General features: G+C 39.0%; 1 protein-coding gene across 6 annotated transcripts in view; it reads right to left on the reverse strand.

Annotated features, from left to right (window-relative positions):
• Positions 1–27,002, reverse strand: part of PALD1 (phosphatase domain containing paladin 1) — a 106,680-nt gene that overhangs the window by 53,171 nt on the left and 26,507 nt on the right. For 5 of the 6 annotated variants that reach the window (XM_088144367.1, XM_025173644.2, XM_088144369.1 and 2 more), the window contains exons 2-14: positions 20,506–20,700; positions 18,327–18,429; positions 17,823–18,002; positions 16,045–16,209; positions 15,293–15,453; positions 14,299–14,374; positions 12,463–12,614; positions 11,712–11,808; positions 10,422–10,526; positions 5,171–5,266; positions 2,824–2,958; positions 2,201–2,317; positions 1,449–1,628 (exon numbers count right to left, since the gene is read on the reverse strand). In XM_088144367.1, the coding sequence (XP_088000493.1) occupies positions 1,449–1,628; positions 2,201–2,317; positions 2,824–2,958; positions 5,171–5,266; positions 10,422–10,526; positions 11,712–11,808; positions 12,463–12,614; positions 14,299–14,374; positions 15,293–15,453; positions 16,045–16,209; positions 17,823–18,002; positions 18,327–18,429; positions 20,506–20,700 (1,762 nt within the window). Of the gene's footprint in view, positions 1–1,448; positions 1,629–2,200; positions 2,318–2,823; positions 2,959–5,170; positions 5,267–10,421; positions 10,527–11,711; positions 11,809–12,462; positions 12,615–14,298; positions 14,375–15,292; positions 15,454–16,044; positions 16,210–17,822; positions 18,003–18,326; positions 18,430–20,505; positions 20,701–25,876; positions 25,896–27,002 lie in introns of those variants that run through there. The other variant, XM_088144370.1, reaches the window with a different exon arrangement.

Below are 27,002 nucleotides of genomic sequence, written 5' to 3' on the forward strand. Positions count from 1 at the left end.
AGTAGAAAGAACAGAAGAAAAGTATTAATGATGCCCATTTTTGTCTTTCCACCCCCAGAACATGTTGTGATACACACCTTACACACCTTTACAAGGGTTTATAGAATCTGGAAAAACATTTTACATGAAGGTCCTTCAAATATGATTGAATTGGGCTGTTACTGTCATATACAGATGCACAAAAGTACATGCACCCAGCTATTGCCAAGAAGCACCAACACTGCATGAAGAAATGACTTTGCCTACTACTTCTACAGTAATCGATGCCTATCTTTAATCACCTATTGCCAAAAACATTGTATTTCACAATATTTTTTTTCTAGAATACACACTGGAGAATAAAAGATTATCTTCTGCTCCCATGCCAAGGAATGTTTGACTAACCCATATTTTCCTGCATAATATAAAAGAGCATTCTACCTTTAAAAATCCACTCCATATGATTATGTCTAGTTAATGAAAAGAATATTTCTCTTTTCCAGAACTGTTCACACATGAAGTCAGAATGTTGCTGTGTTATCGGTTAGCATGATGTATGAACTCATTCATTACAACTTAATGTTATGTGCAAATTAGGCCATTCAACAATTCATGGTTACAAAATCCTGGCTTACAATTTTAGCATCTTACAAGTACTGTAGATAAAATATCAATAGTGACTTATTCCTAAATACTGAATATCAAATCTCAGATGATTGCTGGTTAGGAATCTTTCATGATGTGAAAGGGGCTCCATGGAACAGCCTCCTAATTGATATCAGATTGTCAAAGATCATATTGCTTCAGAGGGACATGCTGCAATCAAAATGACACAAATCACCTGTTGAGTGACTTGATTTTTTTTTTTTTTTACTATGAATGTACAAAAAATTTTACTGTATGTTGTGAATTGACAAGAGGCTACTTGATTACAGCAGGTACAACCTGAATAAACAAATAAATTCTACAGGAAGAGCATATCCTACAGCCATTCTGAAAATGAACTGGAAAAACATGTTTCAGTTCATTTTAGATTTAAAACATTGTTGATGATGACACTTATGTGGCCATGAGAAAAACTGTTATGTCAATAAAGAAATATGACATACAAATTTATCTGCTTTAAGTAGTGAACTCATCCAACTGATGTCTTAAGACTGTAAAACGTGGAAAAGGAAACATCAGTAATTTTGCATTTTCTCTTCCCTCTTTTACTTGCAGAAGAGTAAGTGCAAGGAAATGCATTCTTTTCACCTGGGAAATTACTCAGGAAGGAGAACACAAACAGAAAGCATGGATCACTCCTACCTACCAGAGCTTATTCTCCATCAGTATATCATCTCCACAGCATACCACTGAATTCATTCTCATTGGATATGCTATCAAGACCTCTTCGGATAAAAATAAATTTGTTAGTAGCACAAGTGTGCAGAGGAAGAAACAGAAACTTCATGCATCCAATGGCTCACCTCTAGTTGTTCTGATGACACTACAGGTACTGTTATCTGCTGTTCCAGATTGCCAATTTCCCGGAGGGTATAGGTTTGTTCATTCTCTTCTAGAACAACCTCTTCGCGGAGATTAATCCATAAGATGTGAGAATGTTTCCTCTTTGCATCTGTCAGGTAGTTCAAGACATTCCCAATTGCCTAAACAGAAATGGTAATGAAGTCATGATGTCTTAAAAAGGAAAACAAGAAAAAATATTTACAAAAGTCTACAGATGATAAGTCTCATCTTCCCATGCCCTAGGCTATTACAAGTAAATCACATGAATAAATCAAAGAACTTGTAGAGAAACCTTCAGTTGCTGGTGTTTCTTTCAGATCAGCTTTGATAAGAGGCACTCTGAAGTGAAGTTAGTGCAACAAGCATTTCTGAGCAGGGAGGTGTTGAAAGCAGATCTTTGGCCTTGACCACATGAGACAGAGTGGAGACAGGCAATGGGACAGAGAATTCTGATAATGGCCAAGACAGTAGGAAAAATATTACGACTTTCAAAAAGTTCCACAATTGTTTTCAAAGAGTGCCGCAAAGCAGTGTTGACAAACATCTATTTCTATGATGTATTACTGTTTCTGCTAGATTCTATTAAGTACCAATTTGAAAAATCTAAAAACATCAGTATAGTTCCTCTTTAAAATCCAGTTTGGGAATAAGGTTTGCATTTACCTGGTCCCATCTCAATCTCTTTCTGGAAACGACATAGCAATGTACTTACCTTGGAGTTAGGCTGAGCCATTCCATACACAGGCATTTTGGGGACCCTCCGGAAGTTGGCCACATTCATGTCTTTGACAGTGCTAAGAACATCTGGAGAAAACCGTTCATCCACAACCTGCAGCAGAGATAAAATTATGAAGCTTTTGTCCATTTTATGGATAAACTGAATATTTCTTATTTCTATCATAAAAACAGTCTTCCTTCAACCAACCCAAATTCCAAAGAAAGAACAGTAATAGCTGTGGTTACATGAATGAAAAAAACTGTTGTTTTGAGATGCACAAGCTTATTTTGTTCTCTGCAGATAATCATGGAAGAGGTGACCTATGTTAGCATGTGCAAAGTTTGGCATAACCCTTAGAAGTAAAAAAAAATGTTGCTTCCCTTATAAATGCAGGGAAGAATCTTAAGAACCTGACATTAGAAGAAGATTACAAATTACTTTCAGGGCACCTGAGAGGAGAAAAACAATCCTAGCTCTGAACTAAGTTGAACTTTAGCAACAAGAATATTTTATAGTAATATGTTAACTGAACCGTTGTGCACAATGGCTCTGACTTTGTGGAAGGGACACTAATAGAGAAATGCAAAAATTAAGAGAATGCAAAACAGGACACTCACCAGCACCCGTACTCCCTTTATTATCTGCTCCCCTGTGATTCTAAGTTCTGACAGATTCATATTTGCTTGAAGTCTGTACAGTTCAGGGTGCCTACAGATCCATCTACTAAAACTGAGAGCGAAAGCCAAGGGATACTGCCAGCCCAGAAGAAAGAAGAAAAGAACAGTTTCAGGAACATGGGGTGACCCCAAGAACTGTACTCATCAACTCATCAAAAGAACTAGTTTTCAGGTCATTGAGGTGCCTTCCATTTCCACTCATCCAACTTTTACATAGTGAAAGCCTGACTGAAGACAGATGTTTTAACAGGCATCTAAAAGACATAACAGAAGGTGCCTGACAAATTTCAGGGCAGAGAATATTCCATGGGGCAAGCACCAGTGCGAAGAAAGTCAACAGGTGAGTGGCCACAAGATGGCACTCTGAGGTTTTCAGCATACACAGCACAGAGGCACTCAACCAGGTTTATCCAAGCAAAGTCCCATCAGGTAGCCTATTCACAAGTTGCTTCAGGTCTTAGAGATGCAGACTAAGGTGTTTATAGCCCACACAGCTCAAGAATCTCAGGGTGGCTATATTCATTAAATAGATGATAAAAAATGAAATGTTAAAATCTTAAAAGAGTAAAACTATAACGACCTCAATTTAATACTGGAGAGGCACAGATTTTCAGGAGCAATAATTAATCAAGGACAGGCAGTAGCTATTATGTTCCAAATGTATTGTAAAAGGCCAGATCTTTACCTGGCTCCAGGGGAAAAAAAAATAATAATAATGTTGGCACCAGTCTGGCTGACCACCATAGCAGAGAAGGCACTTTGTGATACCTCCACCAAGAAGCCTTGCTACTACTCACACTTTAATGTTCAGGTATATACATATCAAGAAATGTGCTCCTTGGAGTTTTAGTGTTAAACCATTTAGGATCTTAAATATCATTATTAAAATTTGGCAGTGTATAAGTAGCCACCGCAGTTCCTTTAACCCTGGTGTGACACAGTCTCTAAAAAGTTACATCACCTCCAGTTTCTGGGTCAACTTCATGAGAAGCCTCATGTAAAATGCTCCACAATAGTCTAATCATGTGGGTACTAGAACATGTACTACTATGGCCAGTCCATTCCTGTCCAAGACAACTGGCTACTCACAGCTGGCCAAACACACATATGGCTATGAGAACACTTGGACCTCAAGCGATAGGTGATCCAGAAGAATACTAAGCCTGCATGTCTACTCCTTCTGATGGAGCACAACCCCATCTAGAATTGGAGACTTTACCAAATTCTTGGAACTGTAAGGTACCAAACCACAATCTATCTTATCAAGGTTCAATCATAGCTTATTGTTCCTTATCCAGCCCATTACAGAATCCAGACATCAGTCCAACAGCTTCACTGTCTCATCTGACTTTAATGGCCAAGAGAATGAGAGACGGGTATTATCTGCATATTAATAGTGCTCAAACTCTTTGGATGACTTAGTAGGCAAACACAGTGCCAAAGTTATGTGCAGATTTGACACTGGTGCTCAAGTTTTCTTTTATTAGGCCTCAAAATATTAATTTAAATTATGTTAAATTATATTAAATAATTAAATTAACAAAATATTAATTTAAATTATGTTAAATTACGTTAAATATTAACATAATACTTAATTTTTTGCTTTAGTTGCTTTAATTTTAATACAACTAAACAATGTTTGAGTGATGATGTTGGCAACACAAGGCAACTTTTTTCAGTAGTTTGGACAGATCAAGATCCAAGAGATTACCATCAAGAAGCAATTATGAAAGTATCTTACCATCAGACATTTCTCTATCAAGAAAGGTGAGGAGTTCCATGTTCACATCAATTCACTGGTAGACCATACAGCTTCTGTCCCATATTTGTGCAAAATTCTTCAGGACAGAGCTCAGTTATCTGAAACCAAGCTTCTAACAGCCTGCCCCACAGGCCTTTTAATTAACAAACCTGTTAATGGACCTGAAGTTTGATGACTGAAGTACATGGATTTTTCAGCTGTACTGCCTACACTGTGGAACTGTCTTCCCACAGGAGGGCTCACTTGTATATTTTATTCTTTCCCCCCCAATAAGTAGCCATAACAGGGATAGGCATGATATGATTCTCTAATGTTGTCAAAATGAATTTCCATTATTCCTTACTGCCTTGAGTTAATGGGAGCTGGAATTTAGTAATATTTGAACATCTGAGCTATACCTTGCCTAACTATGAGGAAAAAGATGGGTCTTTGAGACAGTACTTGGCCAAACATGATTACTGAAAGTCACCTGGCTGTGGCAGGAATTGGAAAATGCAAGATGAAGATTCATGGAGGAATGCTCACCTGTTCATGAAGGTAATAATTGAAAGCAATCAAGAAGAAATAGCGTTCAAGTCTCTGTAATGTCTTCTGAAGGAAATACTCTTTGGTGCTGTTCTTCTACAACATAAATAGATATAACAGTCCAGGCAACTGAATATGTGTTATGGAACGCTAAACTACTTATCACAATGAATCAAATCCATTTATACATATATTGAGAGAGAAAAAGAGATGCAGATAATGTAAATTTGCCTCTCAGTGTAAATTACTACTTACACTATGCTACAAACAACCCACAACAAGGCACACTAAATATCTTGGAAGAAAATCATTTAGCCTTATCAATGCTGCTTCTCAAATCATGATGACATTACAGGTCATGACAGGTACAGGACAAGGTATCCCTGCCCTGTGGTTATTAGTACCTTCCATTTTTATTAAGTAAGAGCAGAGTGTATTAAGATGCTGATTTTTGTACCCACCTTTATGACTTCCCTTTTAATGTTATCACAATTACACAATAATAGGATTTTTCACTAGCCTCTTAGCACCCCTGCAAATGTCCTCTGATCTATAATTTTCAGCAAAAATATCTTTAGGACTGCAGCACTGCCTACCTCTGACTTTGGAAGTCCCAAGATTATTTCCTCTACCCCTATAATCTATGACATAAGTTCTTTCTAGTTGTTTTAGGGAACTAGCCTTCCCAACTTGGAGTCTCCAACCCACTTTTAAAACATTAATTTTAAAAAATGATAAACAAGCAAAATATCAGCTTAAACTTTTATTTCTAGGAATCTAACTGAGCCCCAAAGTTCTTAGAAAATAAAAAGGATCAAGGGGAGTACAAAATATACTAGCCCAGGGGGTTGCCAGTGGGGATGGCATGCTGGCAAGCTAGTACTTTGTATGTGGTTATGTCACTGTGACAGATATCTTGTGATAGGCAAATCTCTCAACAGCCATTTTGTGAGGATTCCAACAAGGGTTGGGGACTCTTGTTTAAGATCATGATTTTCTAACAAAGACATCATCCAGAGACCTCTGTTCTTCAGGCAACTCAACTTTTAAAGCGCCATTACCCCTCCAGGAAACATATGGACACATTCATGGTCCCCATTACTGACCACTTATCCTCATGTCAACTCCCGTGACACAGGCTAAGCTCAGAGATAATGACTTGTTAATACCACATCATGAATTTCAAAACTGAGTGCAATTTAGATAAAATATTCCTGATCTACCTCCAGTTTTTAACTACGCTGGCTCTCTGTATGGAAAAAATAGAGCTTTGAATGATTGCAAAGAGGCTTCATTTGGTTTTGGAACAGAGGGAATTTGGCAAGGATCCACTGGAATCTTAGATTATATAATTGCCTTTCATTAATATTTACTTGTTATCCTCTAGGAGAAATCCGGCCTGAAGTCATTTATCAAAAAGATTTAAGAAATACGCTTAGAACTGAATATTTTCCTGCACAGACTATTTCCATCCACATGTTAAAAGAAATGATAATAATGGCACAAATCCAACCAAATTTAAGCCCATTCAAACCCTACTGCTCCCAAGAGCAGAGATTATGCAACAGAGTTTAAAAAAGAAGAATAATTGTAACATATTTTATGGTTGCCCTTGAAAGGATATTTACTGAGATCCTATCATACATTCAGAGGAGCATAAATTATGTATTTTGTAAAGCCTGTTCTTATTTATTTAAAAAAGACTGGACTGTGCATATATCAAGTCTCCACAACCTGTGCAACCTACCACATAAAGATAACATAACCATAAATTGAGGTGATGTGCTAGGTGTTAGATATACAGCCCCAGAAAGTAACAACAACAAAAACAAGAAGTCTGTCAACCCCATGGTGGGCAGTTGGCTTAGAGACCTACCATGTGTTACAGACATGTTTTGCCTGCTTCTCACAAGGATGCATTTGCCTGAAAAATATGTTTCAAGAAAAAAAATTCCATTGTTTAAGAAGAGCTGTTACTGTGCTTGAATTTCATATAAACATTAACTGTGTTTATATGTAGAGTGACTTCCAAAGGCTAACTTTTTAGAGCTGGTGAAGACACACACTACATGCTGTGAGGGCAACCTGAAAGTCACTTCAAAAGCAAAGCTAAATTATTCTCACAAAAACACTGCTCAAAAACAGCAAAAAGAGGAGAAGATCCTAGCAGGTGAATTTCAACTATAAAGAAAGAGTCTCACATCACAGCAGAGAAAAAGATGGCCAAGTCCAGAATAACTCACAGATCTGAGAAAAATATTCTTTAGTAGCCTATTTCTGTACTACTTTCTACCAGGAGTTTGATGCAGGTGTACAGTAGATATTCTCTCCTCACTGAAACCAGGCAAGCTTGTAAGGGAGTTATTCAAAGAATGGTGACTGCCCTAAAGTCCCTCTATGGCTAAACAGAAATTGGAATCCTAGCTTCCCCAGGGCTGGCTCTATCATTAGGCAGAACACAGGAGCAACAACTGGCCAATGATGCTGGCTATCCTCCTGCCCCAATTTTTTCTGCTGAATTCCTTGGTTATTTCCTTCTGCTAGAGGAGAGGATAGTGTGCAACACAGCCTAACCTTTGACTCAAAAGCTTATTCTTAACTGCTGTGAAGAATGCCTTCCAATCATATGTATAAATGACCATTGGTCAAGTTCCCGTACATCAAACAGAGGGGTGGTATTTGGTCTTCTACTGCTGCAATACGTCTTGAGTCAACCCTGACATACAACCACTTTATCAGAGTTTGCAACAGATAAACAATTTTGAGCCTCCTCCATTTATGTTAAGCAGAAGCAAGACTAAGAATGTAAAAATGGTCTTCCTGGATTAGAATAAAGTTTTTTACCTATCATGGTCAAATCCCACTGAGCCAGGTGATCATGGCATACCTCCATCTTTCAGCTGAGGTTACTACATGGCTTAGGTGGGAACATAACACCAAATATCCTGTACTGCAGGAGTTAGTCATCCTTTCAACTTTTTGGTGCTCCAGTATAATAATACAAGTTTTAAAATAGCTGAACTATTGAAAGATTAGAGATCACACTTATGAGATACTAGACCTCTTACAAAAGAATACCAAAATCTTCAAAAGGACTTTCCCCCAAAACAACCTTGTGCAATACCAAAGTCTCACAGAACTTGGCAATCTCATGATATTTCAGCCATTTTAATTTTTTTTAAAACAAATAAAGTATTTAATGTGGGGGTTCTATGCATCATAGAGGGATGACACAGGAACTTGGAGCTTTGAGGAACTGAGTTATTGACCTCTGTGATATGATTAAATTAGGCTGAAACACCAACAGGGGGTAAAGCAAGACAAAGACCTAACTAAGCCATAGGGGCTACCTGATACAGAAAAGTCTCGTGTGGACTTGTGGGGGTCACTCTGCAACTTCCCTCCCATGGCCAGAACTAGGTGATGAACAGAGGCCATGACCTAACACCATTTCAAGCATGATGCATCAGAAGAAGAATAAATCGCAACAGTGATAAAACAATTAAGAGCAAGGATTTTGTATCTTCAACTCCAAGAGTTCACTTGGAAATTCAAGATATCTTTCTGATATTCTGGATAAACATTTATCCAGTGGAAATCTTTCTGGCTTTCAGTACAAACAGTCCTTTGTTTATAGTCATCTTTTACACCTCAAGAATCTTATAGTCTATCCTGTTTATATATCTTTAGGCATGGGTGGGGTGCTTTTAAAAGAATTAAAGCGGCATATCCATGTTTTTAATCTTTCTTCTTTCAATTCTTTGAAGTATTTGTCACCATTAGATGATGTTACAGGTTGTAACAGAAAACCACTTTTCTCACTCCAACAAAAATAAAAAGATAAACTAACTGGCAGACTGAAATATTCATGATATACAGTAAAAGCAACAACTCATTTGGGGTGACCAAATGCAAGTCATTGAGTCCAAAACTATACATTTTTACATGTTTGCTAAGAAAAGTAAAGCTCATGAAAGACTTCACAGAACACAGCTAACCAATTAATAAAATGGCAAGTGTCTAAATTGAAATAACTAGCAAATTTATCATTTTTCTTAGGAGAAACTCAGAACCGAGGCTTAGCGTTATCTGAACAAATAACTTATGTGTTATGTGAAACTTATGTAAGTTTCCAGTTTCAGGTAATCACAAAAGCTGCAGTGTTAAATGTAATGAGTATACAGAACAACCTTTCCTGACCTGGGGTTATCTATTCTTCAACTCCCTTGGTTCCAGGTTTGATCTATAATGGCTGAGAATTAGGAGAAGTGAACTCCAAGACATCTGGATGGCAACAAGTTGAAGACAGTGCACATGTAAAACAATACTGCACAGTATCATCTAGTGAAATTGGCATCAGTCTCCAGAAACACATTTTTCCCATCATCTGTTACATGAGATTGTTAACTGGAGATTCCACAGATTAAATCTTCAGATGATTTGCAGCTATGTTCCCTCTGAATGTACCTGGTTCAAACCTGTAATGAACTCATTACAAGATATAATTTCTCAACTTCAGTCTCCACTTTGCCTGTGAGAGTGTAAACTTACTGACTTTTCTTACAAGACAGATGGACTTGAAATGTACATAAATGCCAAGAATCATATCTAAATTATCACATGATTATTGGGATAGTAGCTTTCTGGAAATCTGAAAAAAATGGGCCTATACAGACTAGATGGGCTCCCCCGCCCCCCAGTCACCTGCAACCATAGTTGCCAGAAAGGTTGCCATAGGTTCCTACCATTTTGAGGTAGGACACATGCGTGCACACACACACACACACACACACACACACACACAAAGAAAAGCATTAAACCCTAAACCAGACTCAGTATAATGGGTAAATCAGAAATAAAAATCCAAAATCTTCAAACAGATTTTTAAACCTTGGATCTACCATTCTGCATTATGATCCCACCATTGCCTTGGGCACCCACAAATGCTTAGTCCAACCCCAGCCATCAAAAGGTTGCCAACCCCAACATATATCAAGAAAGGCTTCTGACAGAATGAACTGTTGCAAAATCTGTAATTAAAGTATCTTCTACCATGAATGACTCTCTTCCAATAAAACTTAAGATTTCTAATTCCATTGTAGTTAGATATCCCCATTTTCTGAAGAAGACAGCAATTCCCAGTCATAAAAGTGTGGGCCAACGATCATCAGAAATGTAAAGAATGTAAATAACTGTGGAGAACTTACTAGTGTCATGGATCTTGTCACCATTTACAAAGAACTACTAGTACCTGGTTTTGATAATCTTCTCCAGTTCCTTCCAATTTCCTCTTGTATTCATAGATGGCTTCCTTCATATCATGCATTTCTGAACACAAGGCAATGGCAGAATCCACCTTTGAGGGCCAAAGAGAAAATGTCAAAAATCTACTGAGAGAGGATTTCATTCCCTTCAATCTTATGTCTATTTTATCTGCCTCCTCTGTTCATATGATCACCTGGAAGCTATTTTTTTTTTTAACTGAAATGAGACTTGGGCAAGCACGGGCCACCATGTGGTCCTTCAACCGCTGTGCATCTCCAGAACTTGTGCCAGTGAAGTATGATGGTGAAACCCCAAGAAATGCAGGACAATTTTTCATAATTTGGGGTAGGAAAAAAACTACCAAGTCCTTCCCCCTCTCAAACATACACCCCTCCTTTCCCCCATACCCCAAATGCTGACATAAATACACAGCTGAAATGAAAAATGTGTATTTGAAAAACCTTCAGCATAAAAAGCTTTCACTTACTGAAAAATAGAAACAAGGACTGTAGGGTAGAGGAAAATCACTAGAAGAAGGAACAAACTATTTTGACTAGGTGAACCTATTTGCATGTTCATTTTTCACTAAATCTACTGAAGAGTTCTTTAACTCAAAAAGAAAAGCATTTTTAATCCCTTGCAGGACCAAATTAAATATTATGCTATACATGCTAAAGAACTCTTCCAGCCAAGATGTAATCTGTATGAGTTTACTTTTCACATATAGTAACCATCTATCCGCATGTCTTCAATCCTCCAACAGCTTCCTCAATAAACATAACACTACTTTGGACAGCTTGCCCCAACCTCATGGCCTCTCTCAGCCATGGATACTGGGAATTCTGGGAACTGTGATCCCAAGGCATCTGGATGGGCATCCAGATTGAGGCAGGTTGACTAACTGTCTTTCTAGTCATAATGGAGAGAACTCATTTCTTTCTGGACAATCAGGCATTACTGTTTTCATCATTAATGACTACATTAATAATATAATCAAATACAGAGAGTTGCAATCACTCACTCATACATACATACACATAATACACACTCAGACACAAGGAGCTACATAACTCATCATTTAAAGAGGACACCATGAAGTTTGTCTGTTTGATTCTTGGGTTCTTCCACTCAATTTGTAGAGTTACTATAGGTCCTTTATCAGATGCTGTCACAGATTGGGACAAGTAACTCTGACAGTCTTCACCAGGTACAGTAAGGGTAACAAAGCAGAAAAAGGCCACTGAAACCAAAGGAACAATACAGGCAGTTCACTTACCTCCTCCACTATCTGCTGGCCATTGGGTACCATGCTGATGAAGTTCTGAATAATTCGAAATTGTTCCCTGGGTGAATATTTGGTAGACTGTGGAAGGCTGTGATTAGGTAACATTAAAAATATTCCTTAATGTAAAGTATCCATAGAATCTCACAAAAGTTTATCAAACTTTCTAATTTTCCTTTTGTCAAAATTATGTGATGTGATGCACTTCATCCTGCGCTTATTCACACTACTTAATTAAAAAAAAAAAGTTCCTACTTGAAGCAAAGAATTAGTATATGCTTGATCTGTTGGTACTATTACACTTATTTTAAATAAAATAAAATAAAATTTAAAAGAAGCTGTAGCATTTAGCTTGACCAAACATGAAATCCTGACACCCATACTGAAATTATATTTTTGTTCTATATTTTGTTCTCTTAATGTCACATATAAAATACTACTGGAGTCAATCAAGTTTCCCTTTATTTCATACCCCTACAGATATTCAGAAATTCTGCATTTTGATGATGCCTAAAATAATAAATTGACAATCCTTATGTAAATAATGCAGTCCAATCAATGCTTCACTGGGATAATATCTTACAAGGGGAAGAAGTTTCTAACTGCCCTTAGTTTATGATAAAACTAGTTCCTGTGATAAGAACAGAGCCATCCCTTCTTGATAGAAGCAGACTTTCTAGTACCTATAAATAATCATGACTTCCTTCCAATTTCATTTGACCTCAGGAGGAGACACTATACTTACTCTTGTTTTTGTAGGCCACCTTTACGGTGATAGAGGACTAGAGTTCCTAAGACCATGGCTAAATTGGTCCTCCCAACACCAGTTTGGCAACTAAAAACCAGAGCAGGAGGTGGCTTGCTGGGATCTTGGAGAAGGAGCAGGTTTGGACTTTCCTGTAAGACAGAATTGCACACATTTGTTGGGCTGCCATTTGCTCAAAAGGGTGGCCACCGAACAACTATGTGAGAGGAAAAATATTCCTCAGCCTCCTAAAGTTCACACACATTGTCTGTTGTTGCTCCAGATCAAGAGAAGGAAACACTCTTGGGTGGCCAGAAAGCAGGCAATGGGTTTTCTATTCAACTCCTCTTCATTCTGCATAAGCAGGGGATCAGATTTGATGGCTTCTCAGCCTCTTCTAACTCTGTTTCTCCCTATTCAGTCTCATAAGGTGGTGAGATTAGCCCCAACCCTATTGGCCTTCCAGAGATCTCTCAAGACATGGTCTTTCCAGCAGGCCTGGGGATCCCTTCAGAACAGGGAGCCCACAAGATGGCTTTATCATGTATGAGTTTTTAAACACTCTCCCATTGGCCTTGTTCTATGCATGTTTCTTGTTTTCTATGGTTATTTTAAGATGTGTCTTTATTGTTTTGTTTTTATTGTACCCTGCCCAGAGCCGCATTCATGAGATAGGTAGCTCTAGAAATTTGATAAATAAAGTAACTGTAACTCAGTATGTCCTAAGTCCCTACTTAGATCACATTTCTTAATACACAAGATAATAGTACTAGCAAGCGGACAAAAATTCTGTTGTTTTTTATCGTGTGTGTGTGTGTGTGTGTGCATGCGCGCACACACCTTTGAATCAGTGTTGACTCCTGGTGACTACCTGGACAAGTCCCTACAGTTTTCTTGGCAAGATTTCAGAATTGGCTTGCCCTTACTCCTTTTTAGGGCTGAGAGAAAGCAACTGGCCCAAAGTCACCCACCTGGCTTTGTGCCCAAGACAGGACTAGCCTGATGCCTTAACTACCACGACAAACTGGCTCTCTTTTTATCTTATGCAATTAAAAAAAAAAAAACCTTATGTGAGGCCTTATGTGTTTTTAAAAGTCAAACTTTTTTAAAAAATAAATGAAATGTTCTCCCAAGAAAACATGCATAGAATTGCAACTGAATGGTTTATTGTTCCCCAAACGAAGAAAGCCTCTCTCCTTCCTTTAATCAAATTAGCTTAACATATTAAACATGGCATAGAATCTATCCTATAATTACTCTAACCCTGACTTGTTTCCACAACACTTTTGCATATTTTTAGTATCTACCAAAACTGGCTCTACCCTTAGCAAAACAATGAAACTTCCAAAGTAAACACAGTCACTGTAGCTAGCAATTTGATGCCCATTAATTAAATTCAGTATTACAGACTTGATCCAGGAAAAAAACTAAGCATTCGTTTTAATGGTTTTCTAATAAAATCAACAGGCCTTTAAAAGCTTAATTTCTTGCTGGCTTGTGCAGTAATTCTTTTTACAGTATGGGGGGATATTAGGCGTTTATATTTTGCACAACAAAATCATACAGACCGTCCTGATCCTAAAGCAAATACAGGCATCTAATAAACGCGTGTGTTCAAACACCAGCTCGAGATCCAGAAATAGACACAGCTCTCTGATGAATCTACACTCAGCAGAGGCAAATACAGAGGAGGAAAAGCAAATGTTTGTAGTATCTGCACCCAACAGGAAGGACTTCCAGCTTCTGCTAACAAGCATCTTGCATGTGCTTCCTTTTCCAAGTGAGGTTATTAAATAAAAGACAGCTTGTAGATTAACATCTGGCAGCACCCCTTACCCTGAGGAAACTGATGAAAGCATCAAATTGTGTTTCTAAAGGAGCTCCATCCACAGGCAAAGGGAGTCGATGGTACCTACCAACAAAAAGGAGTTATTTCCAGATTTTGAAAATTCCCTCGGTCAAAATACAGGCAAGCTTTGCACAGAGACTCTTAGAAAACATTTAATTCAACATATTGGCATGATGGAAAGAATCAATGCAGATACCCTGTCATTTCCCCACCACTTTCTCATATGACTGTTTCAGTCATAAATTTCTAAATAGAAGCCGGTGCTTCATTCTTAACAATGACAAATTTTACCCATCACACAAAGCCATGCTTTATTTAACCATGCCTTGTTGAATAAGATACAACTGGCTGAGTTTACAGAATCCACTAAGTCAAAACTGAACAAATGACACTATGCCAGTGCAATGTGCTAATCCAATCACTTTATTATGCAGAGATAGATAACCTGATATCTGTGGGCAGCAATCTGTAACCTGGACATCTGTAAAACTCCCTGTCTCTCCAACTTTAACTTTGATAAATTTAAATTAGAAATAACAATTGAGTGGGAAGCACCAAACCAGCCTCCAACACCTGAAACCATAAACATTCTTAAAAATGGGGGGGGGGGCAGTTGCAGTTCACCCCCACAAAAAAGACCATGGAAGCCAGAATGGTAGTAAATCTCCTGGAGACCAAAAAGTTTTGTGTTGAGTAACTGTAAGAGTTTGCCTTTGAGGAAATATTTTCTACGCATATGACAGGCCACACCCACCGTGGCAGCCATTTTGAGGCTATGCATCCTGACCCCAAGAGCAGCCATGGCTTTCTCTCTCAATTTTAATAACCCTACCAGCTCAAGACATGGCCTACATTCTTGGAATAATGTTTTGACAGGCTACTACTACAAAGGTAAAGCAAACAATGGTGAAAAGAAATAATGTCCAAGTTAGTACAATTACTTTATTAGTAAGGACAAGATTCTTTTCCACCGAAATTTACCTGTAAGATGGCAGCAGGAAGATGGGCCTCTTGTACACTTCCTCTGTCACATGGATGTCTTCTTCACAGAGGATGTTGACTGAATGCGGTTCATCTTTGAAATGTTCAATATCATTATAGACGTAATATATATTCTCACTCAGCTGGGCAAAATCATGTATCTTCAACAGATAAATCCAAGAAACCAACCTGAGAAGAGTCTTGCTTTATAAAACATGATCAACAACATGCTTACATGCAACGTTCTTCCCTAGACCTCATTGCGGGCATTGCTGATGGCTCACCATAAGGATACAAAAGAAAAGGCGCTGCTCCTACTCATCTCAAGTTGTCCATGCAGACATTATAGGACCAATATTAAGACTGGATTGTAAGACTCCTCAGACACCAAGATAATGCCAGATACCCTTCTATTACATTGTGCAGATATCTACAATGGCATTTCAATTCAGTGGCACAGAAATATTAAAGGACACCATGCACTCCATAGCCATCCCCATTTCCAAATTTAAATCCCTAAGACATATTTTTTACTATATAGCAATGTGATTAAAGCTGTACTAGTTTTTAAATAAACAAGAATTTATAAGCAACAGTGTCTGTAAAAAAATAATCCAGAATATTCACAATAAAAGACACTGATGCCCAAAGGGATTGGAAATCACACAATAAATGACATTAATAAAAATGGGAAAACATATCTCAAACAAATCTCAAATTCGGTGCACCTTCATGCAGCCCCCCAAAATCACCTCTTTCCGAATAGAGAGTTCCAGGTTTTCTACTTTGACTCCTCTCTGCAGGCCGTGTAGATTCTCACGCAAGTTTTCCTTTCCTCTTGGAGTGTAGGGGACAAAATCATTGTCCATACGTAGAAAAAGTACAGGTTCTTCACGAACACAAAACACAATACATTCCTGCTACGACAAAGAGAACTATGTTGGCTACCTTCTCAACAGGTGGTAGATAAACGCTAATTTACATGCAAAGTCTTCTCTGCCTATAGTAATTATCTTCAAGTTTGGACTACGCTTGGATGTTCTGCACATTGTCCTTCAGGGCACTGCTCAAGGGAAAATCTCTAGATGTGCAAGAGAACAAAAAAGTACTCCAAGAAACAGATTTTTGATGTTGCTAGGAAAAAGTCAAACATACATACATCAAAATGCCTATGGAGAAAAAAATGGAGTTTCACTGTTTTCTCCCATCTAATGATATGTGCATAAAAGTATGTGTACTAGAAGACCTCCAAGGTCCCTTCCAACCCTATGATTCTATGATATATACAATGGAGGTGCATCTGAACCTTGTTTGTTGAAAGGATACATGGGGTTTACAAGGGTGGTATAGCATATCTTTGCCCTGACACAAGCAGGAATGCTGAACTTTCAGCCACTGTTTAAGGGAATAAACAGTACTGCGTGCTCAACCAGGACCTGGTATCTAAACCCTAACTTAGAAAAAAGTAAGGCTGCTACTATTCAGGACAGAAATGAGATAGTATGGAGGAATGGTCTAATTCAACAGAAAAAATAGCATTGTGCTGACCTTAAACATTTACAGATACATCCTCCCCCATAAAAGAAGCTATGCTGATCTACATCAGCCTAAGTTCTACAGCTAAGCTCTACATAGGGCACGCTGTCACTGCAGCCACAATGTGGACAGTGAGTGCCACAGGCCTAGCTTCTATAGTCCTTGCAGCTTACTCTCATCTTAGTGAACATCTAAAAGGTTATGTATACAATTGACAAGATTGTTTTCTTAAAGAAAAGCTTAGTCTGCTCCAAATAACCTAGAAACTAACAGAGTAACTGCAGAACTTGGCTTTAGCTGGGTAGCTTATTGCCAAGGCACTTTCTCTCAACCTAGATTTCCCTGCTCTGAACTCTGTGGAAAAAGAGTCAAATGAAAACAAATAATAAGCAGGTGACCCATGTTTCAGGCTAGCTAAGAAACCAAATTTTCTTTGCTACAAGTAGTCAACCGAAGGTGTATTTATTCATCTACGGGGCAACTATCCAACACAGAGCCCAATTACTTAAGGGGCTACCTGTCTCCCAGAGTATCTGCCCAGATAATTCAATCTGGCGGGGTTGGCACAATCTGGATTCCTTTGATTTAATATTGCAATCTATTGGGACCCTAGAAATGCACATTCTTTGTAGTAGTGCCTGCCATAAGGTTCCCCCTGAGATCCTGATGGCCCCCACCCTGTTGATGCTTTGAAGGGCCTTGAAGATCTGGCTCTTTGTCCAGGCCTTTGGTAAGGGTAAGAGAAGCCCCCCTTTGGACTACATGGGTTTATTTCTTTTTGTTCCCGTATGGTTTTTTGTTACCCTTCCCACCTTCACTCTTTTGTCTACTGTTGCATTTTTCCTTGTCGTTAACCTTTTTAATCTGCAACCACCCAGAGTCATTAGGAGTCAGGCAGCATATAAATCTAATTAATTATAACTATAACCAGATTCAGATTCTGGCTTACATATAGGAAACTATATCTCAGTTGTGCTTTCTTTCATGTACAGACCTTATGACCATCATTCTGGAGTTTCTGCAGGACTTGCTTGAATCCACCAAAGCTGGGCTGGCCCATCCCAAACACTGCATATCCCCCTTTGGCCTGTCGAAAGTTTGGAGCCCCACAAGTGCTGGAAGTATTCAAGACATCTAATTTGCTGTATACATCACGGACCATAAAATATTTCCCCTATGTACAACAACAACAAAAAGGAGGGGAGACATGAGTGTGCAAAAGAAGGCAGTGCAAGCAGTCAATTAATGTCTTCACAAAAATAACGTGGTCGAGAATCTGCAGATGACCAAGCAAATTCATGGAAGACAGTTGTATTAAGGCCATTATCCATTAAAGCTCAATAGCATTCAGCAATATTATGCCACTAATAACCACTTGTTGGACAGGGAACCAGAACAGAGAAACAGGATGTTGATCTTTTGACCCAGAAAGGCTCTTTTTTATGTTTGTACATCATCACATCCTACTGCATATCCATGCATAGCTCACAGCACTCACCTGTACAAGATAGTGTTCTGGAGTAGATTCTGTAATCCGCCCCACAGCATAGCTGGCTTTCAATAAGTCGTCATGTATTTGAAACTCTTCTTTGCAATTGTAACTGTAAGAAACACATGACAGAAATTGAATAGTGGGATTTTCTGCAATTAAAATATATCCTGTGATGACACACTCTACAAGCACCATAAGATTCCATCACTTAATTTCCTATTCCACAGAAGGTTGATACACCTTACCCAGATGGTAAGCCCTGTAACAAACAAACAATCTCACAGCCATAACTCAAACTACTTTGTGTAGCTGTCCTATTTTACACTGAATGTGTGTACAAACTGTTAGGTAGTCCAAACAAAATTGCCACTCAGTTAATATAATAACATAAATTGCACCTCTCAAGTTGCAATGCAGCAACAGAAGCAAGTGGCCCATCAAGGCTGTCAGTATTAATGGGGGGAGGGGAGAGTTATACCTGTGTTTTATGTACCTAAATCAAAGATTGGCAATAGAAAGACTCACAGGTATCTTTTTGTGGCATCCGCCAAGCTCTTGTCCCATCTATTTATTTAATACTAATTGGTAAGTTGTTAACCTGCAAAGCTAAGCCCTAGATTCTTATATCATCCTTATTCTATTTTTTTTAATATTAACAATTAACAATACAGTTACACGTATATAGAAGCAAAATACATACAACCTTATTTGATTAGATTATCTATGAACTTGGAACTGGGTAGCAGACAATCATTAAGTCGTGTTGCCCATGATTAATAAGTTTAGGCCATTTTTCCATTACAGCAATTTTTCAGCATATTTGCCACCGTATGAAAATACTCAGAACCCTTCCTCCTTTCAGGATCCTGCTACTACCTGCCTGGCTGCGACCAATAAGAAAACTATCAATTCTTTATGTTTCAAAGGGTTAGTTGCATTATCAAAACAACTTAGTAAGGCCAATATAGGCTCTTACGTAATGGCCTGAGTTGTGATTTATCCTAGTTTTATATTTTTTAAAAATCAGTCCAAAAAGACTGGACAGGTTTACAAGACTACCACCCATGATAATCGGAAGCTATTTCTTTCTATTTTCTCCAATAGCTTCATCAGACCAAGACAACCCCAGGATTCCACACAGGCTGGTGGTCTTAGGCACAACAGCAGCATGGGGCTGAATTTTGAGGTTTGCTTGGATGTATATCCACATACCCAGAGAAGAGACAGAGTTAGAGTTAGGCTAAGAAAAGACAGCAGAGGATACTCTAAGTAGCTAGTGCAGATGGCACAACACCAGTTTCATTAGTCTGCCTTTTGGTAAAGTCATATTTTGGGACTATTCACTCTCCCTATAAGAGCCATTTGTCCTTATTATTCTCAACATTCAAATTGTGGCTATCAGCCCATAAACATTGCCTGCTCTGGATTTATATGCTTACTTTTAAGCAACCAATTATGAGGCAGGTCAGCTTTAAGGGACAATAACACATATAAAGCTATGATGAGCTGATTGGGAAAAACAAGACAATGGGATGGACATTAACCTCTACTGCTTAGCATTTAAGTTCAGCTGGAAATGCATGTCACTCCTCTCTAGATTTTAACCTGCATGTTCTATATGCCAAGAAAAACCTGCTGATTTTATTTTATGCTGTGGCTAATTTTTCTTGGATTGGGGAATAACTGCCTTCAAACTCTCATTTGCAAATTAGGGTTCTGTGCCCGTGTTATACCAACAAAGACCACTAACTACTGACACTCTGGAGCTTCAATATTTTTCTCTAACCCATTCCCACCTGAAATAACAAAAACAGAAGAGGGAGCAGAATTCCTAACCACAAACCGTGGCAAATGGGCTGTAATCAATTTTGTAGGCCACAAGTAGAGATGGTTTGTTTTAGAGCAGCCTTTCTTAACCTGGTGTTCTCCAGATGTGCTAAACTCCAGCTTCTGTCATCCCCAGGGAGCACAGAAGTACCAAGTTGAGAAGTGCTGCAGAGGGAACACATTGTCTCTTCTATCACATTCTCAATACAAGATGAGAAAGGGAACAATGTCGGACATCTTTTCTTAGCCTAACTCTTTATGCAGACAACATCACAGCCATTAGAAGACAAAGGAGCTCCAGAAGGTTGGCACAAAGATTAAAAGATCTGCAGAAATATAACTGGTGGTTGCAACTCACGTAATGACAACAGGCGCCACCTTATTAGTGATAATAGACTTGGCTTTGTTATTGTGGAGGCCAATGGTCTGGAAGGAGTGAATGCTGAGGGAATGATGATCCTCCATGGTTCCACTGCCGTGAATATTCTCAAATGTTGCTGTTGCTACTGTCTGCTGAGCTGTGCTGGCAGTTGTACCCATAATCCACAGGCAACTATATCAATAAAAATAATCAGAAAATTAATAAAAAGAAGGGGAAGGTTAAGACTCCAGTAGTCTGCAAAGAAAGAGGGACAGAGGACACAAAAAGAAACATATTCAGTGAAAGGCAATCAGGAATTGTTTGCTTATTTATTTTTATTTATTTACAGGTCTTATATGGCCACCTAACTCATATGATGACTCTAGGTGGCTCACAACTATCCATAAAAAAACATGGTTAAAAACAAAAGTGTCCTTCCCCCCAGGAACCAGACCAATCATCCTAGCAGCTCAACACCCATCCTAACCCAAGGCTTGGGGGAAGACCCAGGTCTTCACAGCCCTCCAGAAAGCCAAAAGGGTAGAGATCCCTCAGATCTCAGGTGGGAGACTGTTCCAAAGGGCTGGGGCAGCCACCCAGAAGGCATGCCTCTGAGATCCTATCAAATGGCAACATTTGAGGGGACCTGGAACATGCCCACCCTATCTAACCTAGTAGGACGGGCAGATACCCTCAGGGAGAGGTGATCCCATGAGTAACCTGGCCCTCTGCCATGCACCTTGAATTGCACCTGGAAAGCAACCGGGAGCCAGTGCAGCTCACACAGCAGTGGTGTTACTATTTGACATAGTTATGCATCTTTTTTCAGAACTAGGGCTTTCACACTATATTCCAGAAAAACCTGGGGATTCCTTGGGAATTCTTTCGACAGTTTTCACAGATTTCCCCTAGCATTATGTAACTATGCAAAAAAACCAAAAAGTGCGGGTGAAGAACGTAGCTGGTGTTTCACAGAAAAAAGGAGCCTGCAGAATATTTTGGGCATAATCTAGGATATAAAGTCCTGGCATTCTATGGCAGATGACCAAGGAGTTCTTGGCAGATGAATCAGTGCTGAAAGCATTGCCTAAAACTGGAAAGAGCACAAGCCACTGAGCTATTGCTGTACCCACAGTCCATTCTGGCAACTTTGATGGCTTCCAAAGTAGTCATTTGTTTAATAAAACAAGTAAAACACTGGTAAATAGTGCGGAGAGAAAGTATGTGAACCCTTTACAACCATCCATAATCCTGTAGCGCTGTGTCTTGCAATGTGATCAAAGCTTCATCTAAGTCCTATTAGTTAAAGAGATACTAGTTAAACCAGTAGCACACAAAACAGTGTATTGTGCCATGACTTCATTGCAGACACTGAGTCAGCATGCTTTTTCTAGGTAGTGACTGCTAGGCCCAAACATTAAAAACATGGTCGAAATCTTGCAAGATGGCCAAGTATTCTAAGATTTTAACTATATGCTTATTTTGGTATAAGCATCTGCAGTATTCACATGAATTCCTAGTAGTCTCCAGGTCTTATCAACCTTCCAAAGAACCAAACATTACTAGGTAGCATAGTAAGCATGCTTTTCATCCTACTCCATGAATGTTTCTCACATATAGAGACAGTAACTGCCTCCATGTCTTATAACATACACACAACTTTAACCTAAGAGCTCTGGAAAAGACTTTTCATCCAAGTAGACATTCTTCTACTATTGCTTCTGCAACTTGTATTTCAGAGGCAGAATACCTTCACCTATAAACCCAAGTAGAATATATCTTCAATGCAACATGAATCCAACAGTGTGCTTAGCATACCCAAAACGTTTGGTTGTTTAGATGGTATATAGAAGAGGTGACTAGCGGGTGCTCCAGATCATCACACACTATTTTTTGTTCATGCTAATTTGTGTAATTCCTGAAATCAACCTTTCTTGCCAGTTTTTCAATGGCAGAGCAATTTAACTAGAAGCCATCAGTAACTGTGATAGTAGCACAAAACAAAAATGAACCAAAGTTCTCAGAAATGACTTGCTATATCATCACAGAAACAGCAAACTGCAACTGTGTCTTATAGAAAGATGTGAGGACTCAAAGGATTTGATGAAGTAGACCACTGTCTGTAATGACTTAAAATACTATCAGTGGTTGTGAATTTTTAAAACACCATAACCATGTGATTATAAATACCCATGTAAGGAGGAAGACTGTATGCATGTGAAACAAATTAAAATTGATCCTTTTAAAGTTTATCACCATGAAAACTTTGCCCATCCATAGAAAAGGAAAGACATCTGTTGGAATCAGAGTAGCAACCAGAATTCCAGGAGCAATTTCATGAAAAATATAAACACCCAATCAAAAGATCTTGTCTCATATTGACACAGAGGTGACACACCATGAAATACATCCCTTCTAAGAAGGCTGGCCAACCAATCACTTTTCAGTTGCTCATTTTTAATTTTACTCACTTATTTGATCAATTATTATTTTTCAACACTGGCAACTTTTATGCAAAAAGCAATTTTTTGCATTAAAAAATTGGGTGGCTATCTGCAGATGCAATAAGGATGGAGAAACAGTGATGCTTCACCACCCTTATCATCATGAAGTAGGCCTTAATAGTCACTCTACCCCACATTCGATCAGGTTTGCTCCTTGTCGTCCACCAGTGGTGTTCTAGGTGTCTCTTCTACTGCTTCATCTCCTTTAGCTCCTCTGTAAGCAGGACCTCTGGGAGTGGAGAGGCTGCTTAGCCACAATCGGATCCAGAGCCCCAGCCACCTCTCACTCCAGGTGGCCACTGGGACTTTGATCGGACCATGCAGCAGACCCTCCAGAACCCCAAGCTCCTTCTGGAACCCAACTGGTCCATTAGTCACCTGGGATGGACTGATCTAATAGGTCCAGCCTCCCTCTAAAAGGAGAAGTTGTTCTGCTGTGGCCTTGCAGATGATGGCCCTCTGGAACATCATCCCTCTAGGGATCAGACTGACTCCAACCCTCCTGGCCTTTCATAAGGCCTTAGAGACCTAGTTTTGTGCTCAAGCCTGGGGTCCCAGGTGTCTGAAGGAACCCATCTTCTACCTGTGCTAATGGCTGTTTGATTTTTCTTGGTTGCTGGGTATTTTCATTTTTGTATACGTGTTTGGTTTTATTTACTTTTAATAGTGTTAGCTGCCCAGGGACATTTGAGATTGGCAGCCACGTAAATTGATTAAATTAAATAAATAAATATTTTTTTCCTTCTAGCTCACTCTCAATTCCCCAGAACAAGAAGTTTGTCAGACAGGTTCCAGCTGTTCAAAGCAGCTGGCTCCCTTCTAAAGGAGGGAGAGAGAACTGCTGTTGCAAATCTTGAAATTCAGCTATAAGAACTGCTAACAGCAGGACATCTCCTTTTCTTGTAGTCGCTGTTCTCGCCCTTGTGATTCGTCCAATTACCTGGAAGAATCCATTTACCCCTAGCCTAAACACAAATTGCTTGAGTTTTAAGGGTATGGTGCATAGATTTTGAACAAAACAGGGGATGCATCTCTCTCTGTCTCTCCCGTTAGAGAGCAGACCCTAAATGAATTAAAGCATGCCATATTTCCTTACATCTCAATCCACTTAATTGATTGCTTCTTGCAGCAGAGGGGAGGAAACATCTAGAATGTCAATCCATACTATATTTATGTTATAACTAAGCAGAATTATATGTATGGCTGTTTCACATGCTATAATATTGAGTGCCAACATGAAACTTGTCCCAACACAAATTTAAAGCAAAATCAAAACCAATCCATAGCAACATCAATGAAATGATTCATGAGGCTCCTAAAACAACAAATCTTAGTTCAAGATAAACACTTAAACTGGCAGCAGCCAGGCACTGCATCAACTGATCCTTAATACAAAGACTGTCACATATCTTTCTTAATAGCTAAATGAAATAAAGACCATCAACTACCAGTGAGGGCACAGGAAGTAGCAAAACCACAACAAAAGGCTCAATGAAATTAAAGTAAAATTGCCAAAACAATTTTAAAAGCTAACACTTGAAAGCTAACATCTGGAAAGGCCAATGTGTCTTTTTTAATTAGATACAGAAAACTATAAGAATTATTGCACAATAAATTAGCCTGTAACAAGTATAATTAAGGAAATCATATGGACAATATTTTTGCTGAGATAACTACTTCACAAGATTGGTACAAGACTGAATTGTTTGTATTACAGCATACAAATCAACACATAAAAGTAACTCCAGGAAATTATGTCTTAACACAGCTTTTCACAGCACGTTGCACTCCAGCTGTGCTGGGACAACCATTTCCACAATTCTCAATCATCCTGGGAATTGTAACCCCAGACAAATAGTGCACATCAGCTTGGGAAAAGGAAATTTATCAGAGCAACACATGTGAATTTTACAGACACTTGCTACCATGTCAAATTATTGTTAAGGATTTTTTAAAATTAAATTACAAAGGATTCGTAGATTAATACAACCCATTGATATTAGGAAATTAGGAGCCAGGAGCCTAGCCTAGCCTCTCTCAACTAAAAGATGAATAAATCACACTTCTTTCCAGTTCCTGTGAGTGACAGGGCACAAACTGCTAATATTTATGCTGGCTGTCAATGCATTTTATCATTAAAATGTCCCTGCATTTGACCATGAACAAATACACATTTCACACATCCCAGAAGATGGAAGGAGGAAACACAACTCGGTCCCACTCCTTGCTTCAGAAACTGAGCAAACTCAGGGAGGCAGTGAAGGACAGGAAGGCCTGGCGCAATATGGTTCATGGGGTCACGAAGAGTCGGACACGACTTAACGACTAAACAACAACAAATCAGAAGGTGGTTTTGTACACCAAGACACATAGCCCAGGACCCCAAAAGACTACAGCAAAATGCCACATCTCTGCTTCCAGAGATATAATGGCAGTGTTGTTTCCCTGCCAGTCCCTCATGGGGGAGCTTCATTCCTTCTCCTGAATTGTCCTGTGCCACAGTTATTCACACATCTTGAATTTACATTCCACCAAAGAAGAGAGCTTGGCAGGAATCAGAGACAAGCCTAACAATGGGCTAAATTTAGATAGTGTGGCTAACAGGGAGGAGAACAGAGACCCACAGCTGCAGGATGCATCTGTCTAGGACTCTACTTCTTAGGTGGAGGAATCCCTCTGCCCTTCTTTTTTAGCTAAGAGAATCAGTGCAAAAAAGAAAGCACTCATACACGTGCACACACCCCTTTAGCCCCCTCCCCCCCAAACTTTCATCTGAGCCAGAATCTAGCATGGCTTACACAGTAATTAAGTAGGACATCTTGAAAATAGTTATTTGCCTTTCAAGACAGTGTAACACATATTACCATATTTTGCAGCCAGATCAGTACGGCTGCAACTTCCTTTCTATCTGCTCATAAGGAAAAGGGTATACACGACAGTCAAGCAGAGAGACTTTGCCGCTGCAAATATTGGCAAGACAAGTCATTTTCTGAAAGTCATAAACCGCTGCTTTGAACCCCAGTGTGAATGTTCCATTTCATCCAATTTTTCGGCAAGTCAAGGCATCCTTCAGTAGCTCAGCAAGCCAACATACTTTCACCTCCGTGTCTTTTATTGAGTTCCATTCCTTTTAGATTGCTCTTCTTCCCAGTAATGAGAATGAAAAGGGCTATATGATCAGCATGAGACATGGTTCTTGATGAACACTACTTCTTCAGACTTTTGGAAAAGCAATCACGTGTTTAAAAGGCTCCTCACATGTCACATCTGACATAGGGGATTTTACTGAAGGGCGTACAAGGGCACAGAACATATTAAACAAACCTAATCCTCTAACTTTACCTCCTAGAATTCAATTCTTGATTATTTTTTTTTAAAGTAAAGATAACAATACTCGGAGGGCTAATTCAACAGGAAAGAGGAAAGTCACGCAAGAAAGGCCAAAAGCATTTCCATCCTCAAGCAGCGTGTGTAAAATCAGGGGCACCATCTGTGCATGACCTGAACCCAGGGAGCAAAATGGAATAACAGCAAAGGGCAGCAAACAGGGGAAATGTTATTGTAGAAGAAAGCAGCAGCTAGTAGTTGACGGTACCAAGAAGGAAATGATTTCACCAAGCAGGTTGTCTTCTGGCATTTCCCAGGGAACATCCGGTATATGCATTTGTTCCTTTTCAAGCCCTGTGTCAAAAGACAACTATTTTAAAAAGTCGATGGTAGGTCTCTTTCCAACAGAGAAGGCCTTGGTGGAACCTCGTCTTTATCATTATAGATCCCAGTCGGAACTCTTTGTTTTGAACAATTTTAATTCAATAAGATTGACAAATGACATTCAGATCACCACCACCCCATTTGAAAGACAAGAGTATTTTACAAGCATGGGGTTATTTTGCTTCTCACAATGGGGTAGAGAGAAAATAGAAGCCATCATTGTGGAGTCCTTGGGGTCACCATCATCCAAAAGGCACGTATTACTATCAAATTGTCTCA

This window comes from Python bivittatus, unplaced genomic scaffold (genome assembly GCF_059951505.1).
Source record: "Python bivittatus isolate LINGU-HERP-01145 unplaced genomic scaffold, Pbiv_v1 ctg000400_np1212, whole genome shotgun sequence".
Taxonomy (NCBI): domain Eukaryota; kingdom Metazoa; phylum Chordata; class Lepidosauria; order Squamata; family Pythonidae; genus Python; species Python bivittatus.